The 6,459-nt window shown below is 43.6% G+C and overlaps 1 protein-coding gene across 1 annotated transcript; it reads right to left on the bottom strand.

Annotated features, from left to right (window-relative positions):
* Positions 1–3,160: 3,160 nt before the first annotated feature.
* On the bottom strand, positions 3,161–5,690 carry Pabir1 (PP2A Aalpha (PPP2R1A) and B55A (PPP2R2A) interacting phosphatase regulator 1). The gene has a single exon (XM_034507240.2). The coding sequence runs from the start codon at positions 5,563–5,565 to the stop codon at positions 4,705–4,707; it is 861 nt and encodes a 286-aa protein (XP_034363131.1). The 5' UTR covers positions 5,566–5,690; the 3' UTR covers positions 3,161–4,704.
* Positions 5,691–6,459: the final 769 nt, after the last annotated feature.

Genomic DNA, 6,459 nt, shown 5'->3' on the forward strand with positions numbered 1-6,459 from the left:
TACAGAGGGAAATCACTGCTCAGAAGCATGCAGTAATGTCATCTGTCAATTCAGTGTTCCTTTATTGTTCAGCACTATTGTTAGGGCTATGTATCCAAGGGCCACAGTAACCTGGCTCTGCGGTTTTCTCGTGATGACCGAAATCAACTGTGCAACTTCCAGCTTGGGATTTCCAGCAAGTTTCCTCAGCACACTGCCTCTATTTCCTCATTTAGAAAACAAGGGCCAGGATAGCATCCATCTCAGGTAAATGGTAAAATGATCACATTGAAAACTAGCTCCTAAAATATGCTGGATACACAGAAAGCACTTCATTACATTTTATATAAAGATTACTTCAATTATTCAGAAAAAAAATGACTTAGATGTCAACAAACTGCATCTTGGCTGTCGGGAGCAGTATGACACAACTGTCTATCGAGTACATGGGATTCAGGTGGAAGCTGACTTTTAGGTTGCTCTTCTAGCTCAATAAAATCATCTGTGAAAAAAATACGGTCCAAAGTGCCCTAGAGATCAGGTTCTTCACATACTTTGGTACGGCAGATTATAAGGTTAGACCCTGAATAGACGGGGCAGTCCATCATTTTCTACTCTCTTCTCTGACCATCCTCCATGCCTCTTATTCTACTGTATTTCCTAAGGAATGCTTGTGTCACAGTACACTTTAACTAGTACCTACTGAGCTGACTCTCAAACATAGTCAATTCAACCCACTTCTTCGTGCTCATTCAAATGGAATCCAGTGTGGCCTGGTTAGCCTTCTATTCATTCTTCAGCCCCTCCTTTGCACATTCTCAGGTCATTAAACATTTCACTCACTACTGACCCTACTCTCAAATATCCTATGCTCCTCATTAATTAAAGATTGAAGGAAGCAGATGCAAATCCTACTTATTAATCATACATGCATGCACACAAACACACACACACACACACACACACACACACACACACACACACACACACACACACACACACTACGGCCTTCCTCCACACCTCTGTACCCCTAAACTGCTCCAAAAGTAAAGCAACAGCTACAGGTGTCCTTGCTCAGCCTTTCTGTTTTCCTATCAGTTATCTCATGTAGTCTCTCGAAGTGGGTTATGTACTAGTTTGACCTAATCATTGTGACTTATCAAGAGGCAATCTGATGCAGGTCCTTGTGCAAGGCAAGCACTTTTAAGTACACTTAAAGGTCCCAGTATACAGTAGCCTTGGGTTTGGAAACCCTTGTGATTTCTTTCATTCACAGTGTAATTTTTAAACAGACACAACAAGAGAAAATATACTGCAGAGGTTTATTAGATATGACAAAATGGACTTCTAACTAAGTGCTGTTAATCGCTTTAGGTCAAAGTTTAAGAACTGGCAATACTAGTATCTTCAAAATGTGTTTTGGAAGAAATTGTCCACATGAGCTAAGAAGGAACTGTTGAAGTTACTATGGTGATGTAAATTATTCATACAAACTCTTAGGGCCTTAGTTTATTTAAGATTTACCACCTATAGAAAAGCAGCAGCTTAGGAACATAAAGGCTTTCATGCCTTGTAGAAAATGACCTGGCAAAAGAATAAGAGCGAATACTGGGCATTTAAAAATCACCAAGTGGGAGCTGCAGAGATAGCCCAAAGGTTAAGAGCACTGGCTGCTCTTCCAAAGAACCTGAGTTCGATTCCCAGCACTCACATGGAAGCTCACAAAAGGCTGTAACTTATGGCCTCCCTGGGCACCAGGCAGGCCTATGGTGCAGTCATACATGCAGGCAATCACCCACACATATATAAATAAATAAACTAAGGGGAAAACAAGTAGTGAAGGTGGAACCAAAAGGCAGGACAGGAGGCAAGGACTTCTCCTTCAGAGCCCCCTGAGCCGGAACCAATATTCAGGTATACTCATAAAAATAATAATAGGAAACAATTCTAAGAGCCTAACCCTGAGCAAAGCATCAGTTGGCAGCTGGCTGTGAGTATGCTGAGCACCAGTGGGAGAGAAGCCCAAGGAGGATACAATAACCTGGATCTTACTGGCAGCAGAGATTGAAACCAGGAGTTAGATTCCAGGAGATAAAATCAGTAAGACTTGGTGAGTGATTAAACATGGGCTACAAAAAATGAAGAGAGCTGCCAATGCCAATGCATGCTGAGTCCCTGCCTCTACATACACATCTATGCAGGGAAATGCAGAGCAAGAACACACCCTGTAGAGTGCACACCAAACTGTCAGTGGATGTTACCTGTAGAAAGAGATAGTTTTACATAGTGAGTGTCAGATGTTTCTGGTTTTAAATATATACACACATACAGTACTTAAATATTTAGTAATCTATTTATATAGAGTTTTCAGAAGAAATCCATGTGGATTAAAAAGTGGGGGAAAGGCTGGTTCAATGGGTAAGTTTAGGTTCCTGGTGCCAAGACTGAGGACACTGTGAAAGGAGACACTCAACTCACACTGTTTTCCCGACCTCCATGTGTGCACACGCACTCATGCCACACACACACACACACACACACACACACACACATCTTAAAGGTGCAAACATGTGAGAATATATAATCTATTTAAGAATTAATTATTAAGTAGTTTAGAATCTGCAGCAGGAGGAAGGTAAGTACTGAGAGGACTGAAGTAAATTTAGGGTACAACCAGACCACTTAAAGACCTTATAGGGCTGCCTAAACTATAAGGGCTATAAAGGATATAGTTTTTAAGTATGAAAATGAAAAACTATCATTTATAGTGTAATAAAATTGAGCAATTGTGAAGATCAAGCCAAAAGGGAGGTGAGACACAGGCTGGCAACAAGGGGAGTTGGAGTGGAATCTGAAATACAGTTTAAAAGAAACTGACAGAACTTGGGGATTATGTGTATTTAATTGGAAGATATCAGATGTGTCAATGGTATCCAGTTTAGGAAATGAGGCAAGGATGCCATCGACCTGCAGGAACACACTAAGTATGGAGATAAAATTTGTTTTGAGGCTATTAAAAGTTCCTCTGGAAGCAGGTCAAGGTACCCAACAGGAAACTGGATATATAGGTTTAAACTGAGAAACAATCAGGATGGAAGCACAAGTAGACTATTACCCCAAAATGTTAAACAGACACAATCTTACCCTTGATGTCATTTCACTGAAACTTGATGCAACTGTCAAAAGTTGACCAGTTCCATTTATTCTTATAGTTGTAAAAATTCCACATAATTGATAAAGTCTGTAGGTGACAACTTAAAAAAGTTAAGTAGGAATTTTTGTCATGGTCTTTCTTAAAATATTGTTTTGTTTTTTAACCTTTTCCTTTTGGTCTGTTATTAATTCAATCTGTCTTACCTTTCTAGGATAGGTGAAGTATTGTAAAGAAGTATAATATAAAAAGCATTTGCTGTTTATCTTAACTGTAAAAGAAGAGCACCCCATATTTCTACCTTTAAGAAAACCTAAGTAATGATTTATAGGTCCACTGATCTCCTGCACATAATCAGCCTTTAACTAACATTTCCAATGCTGTTAATATAGCTCCAACCAGAGATGTATCATGCTGTTAAAAATCCAAGTCAGAGGTACCTTTATCTAACCATGCCCTAGCCTGGTGGGGGGTAGGAAGTACCTGTTGGCAAGGAAACAACTGCTTCCTTCCTGAGCAAGGGAAAAGAAGGAGAGTGACAGATGGGCAGAGCAAAAAAGCAGCCACATGTTGATCTGGCTTCTCATTGGCAAGAATTTTAAGAATCAAGACGTGACTGGATAGCTTAAAGTCTATCAAGGATTGAGAGAGTACCCTCTGTCTGGGTGTTCTCCCAACACTCAATGGTGCTTCTCACACATTTACATTTCACAAATGTTAAATATGAAATGGCTGCAAGGGCCTCGGCTTGGCCTGTCTAATGTGAGCTAAGCCTACAAGGCACTGTCCCATTGCATGATTAGGGTTATACCCACAAGAATGCACTTTCTGGTTAAAAGTGTTTTCAAAAAGAAACTTTTCATTTTTGTACTTATATTAGTGTGGTTTACTAGAGTTACTATGAAAATTGTTAGAGTTACTATGAAATTTTTATATACTTCTTAATCTTAAAATATGTGCTGCAAAGTGTTATTTCTCCTTTTGTCGTTTTCCCCTCCCATCTACCTTTCTGCCTAGGACATTAAACATCCGAGGGCTCCCGGGCAAACTAGACAACCAATGGACTGATATGACTAACATATTATTTTTAAAGCTGTAAGTAGGAAAGTTCTTCAGTAGATGGAAAATAGCAACCATTGAAAACACCAAAAATTAGTGTGCCATGAACTATGGAATTTTAAAACATCAGTTTACTAAACTGAAATTCAACATTTATATTTTCATCAGAACTTAATAATCCCATAAATAAATAGAGCTCTCAATTATTTAAAAAATCAAGGGATAACATATGTATTTAGACATATTAGCAGCGTAAAATGTATGCTTCAACACACTTATTGATAAAAAGTCCGAAAATATTACTACACTGAATTCAAGGGCGTCCGCAGGAACCTGACATAGAAATTCTCTAGAATAACATTTTAGGAATTTCCAAAAAGAGGGAAGAGTAAAATAGGAAACAGCTTCAACGTAATCGACAAAGTTCAGTGCTTGCTCTAACTTGATTTTTTTTTTTTTTTTTTTTTTTTTTTTTTTGTCTCTCCATAGTGGGAGGGGGATTCAAGACGAGTGAGTCATTTTGAAGAAAGTTCATCTACTGGAATAAAGGGGGAGGCTGCTTGGGCAGGCGACACAGGAGAGTCGGTGGTAGTGCTGACTTTCGCTGGTGAGTTACAAGAAGATCCGGCACTGCTGCTGTTTCCATCCAGGGTATCGGAAGATACACACACACCGGGGTCTGACAGCTGTGCAACGTCAGAAGAAAGCATGTTGGTGATGCCCTGGAAAAATCTCTTTGGCTGATAATCAGTTTCCATTTCACATTTTCTTTTCAATGGTCCAAGAACACTTGGTCTAATGCAGTTGATGGGACTCTGGCTTCTCCGGGTAGTAAATCGGGTGGTTGGACTGGGAATAGGACTTGGAGGCAATCCGTTGCTACTCACAAAACTTTGCAAGGACGGTGAAAAACACTGCTTCCCAATTCCCCGGGTGGGTGACGGTGCTGGAGACACCGGAATGAAATCGATGCGCTTTGGGGAGGCGGATTTCTCCACGTCGTTGTCACTCAGGCTGAAACTTTCCTCCCAGGAGTGGCTTATCTGCATTGCGGTCTGCACCTCGCGCTCGTGGACCGTCTCTCGGTTGATCAGGTCCATGCCCTCCTCCTGTTTGATCTGGTGCAGGCGGCTGCTGTGCATTCGGACCGGTGAGGCCGGGAGCAGCAGGCCGTGGCGGCTCGGGAACGTCGTGCTGTTCCGCCTGGCGCTGGGCGCCTCGGCCTGGAACACCGGCGAGGAGTCGCTGAGGCCGTGGATCAGGGGGGCGCTGTTAGACCTCCGGAGGCCCCCGCCGCCCGGGCCGCCGCCCTCCGCCGGGCTCGCGCCCGTGCCCGCGGGCAGCTCCAGATCCAGCTCCATCTTCTCCTGAGCCATGTCGCGGCAGGGAGGCGGGGGCGGTGCTCAGTCAGGGCCCTGGGACTCCCATTCCCCGCGGCCCAAGGCCGCCGCCGCCTTCGAGAATCTGTCAGCAGGCTCGCGCCTCTGCGCATGCGTACCCCTTCGCGCAGGCGCCCTGACAAGCCCGTTTTCGCGGCGCCAGCTTAATGCGTCATTGCTGTGGCGCCGCGGCAGGGAAGGGGCCAGTAGTGGTTGGGCGACTTTTCTGTTCGTTCCTTCCGCAAATAGTCACTGGGCGCGGGCTCGCGGGGAGGCAGGTTACAGAGGCCAGGGGATTCAGAGGTCTATGTTTATGAAGCAATTATGAGCTCAGAAAGACAGGTCCTTGGTGATGTGGGGCTTCATGATAGAGCTTGGCCTAGCCTGGTTGGGATTCCCAGAGGGAAGGGGCACAGGCTACTGAAGTCTAAAGGAGGCAACAGCGGCGCTTTGTAAAACTGTCCTGGAAGCGGGAAGCCACTGCTACCCAGCTAGGTGGCAGACGGGGACCAGGAGGAGAGGGTTGTTAGCCTGATGGTGGACAAGAGCAGGTTCTGGGCTTGAGGACAATAAAAACTCCCAAACATTCTCAAGGAACCATAGAAGGCTACGGTAGCAGCTGAACTGTTCGAACCTTTGACTGAGGTCTGAAGAATAAGACATGGGATTAGAAACTACAGGGAAAAGGCCAAAGAGGGCTGTAATTTACACTATGGCAGAATCGGAGGGGCAAGGGAGAGAATAGTAGACTTAAGGCGGTTGGGAGGAAGAAGCTTTGTGGTATTTTTAAAAGTTGTTGTATTTCTACCGCTAGCCATGCACCGAGTCCCATTCACTCGGTGTGAGAATTCAATGAAAGAAAAAAAAAATAGACACAAAACTTCGTATCTC

This window comes from Arvicanthis niloticus, chromosome 1 (genome assembly GCF_011762505.2).
Source record: "Arvicanthis niloticus isolate mArvNil1 chromosome 1, mArvNil1.pat.X, whole genome shotgun sequence".
NCBI lineage: Eukaryota > Metazoa > Chordata > Mammalia > Rodentia > Muridae > Arvicanthis > Arvicanthis niloticus.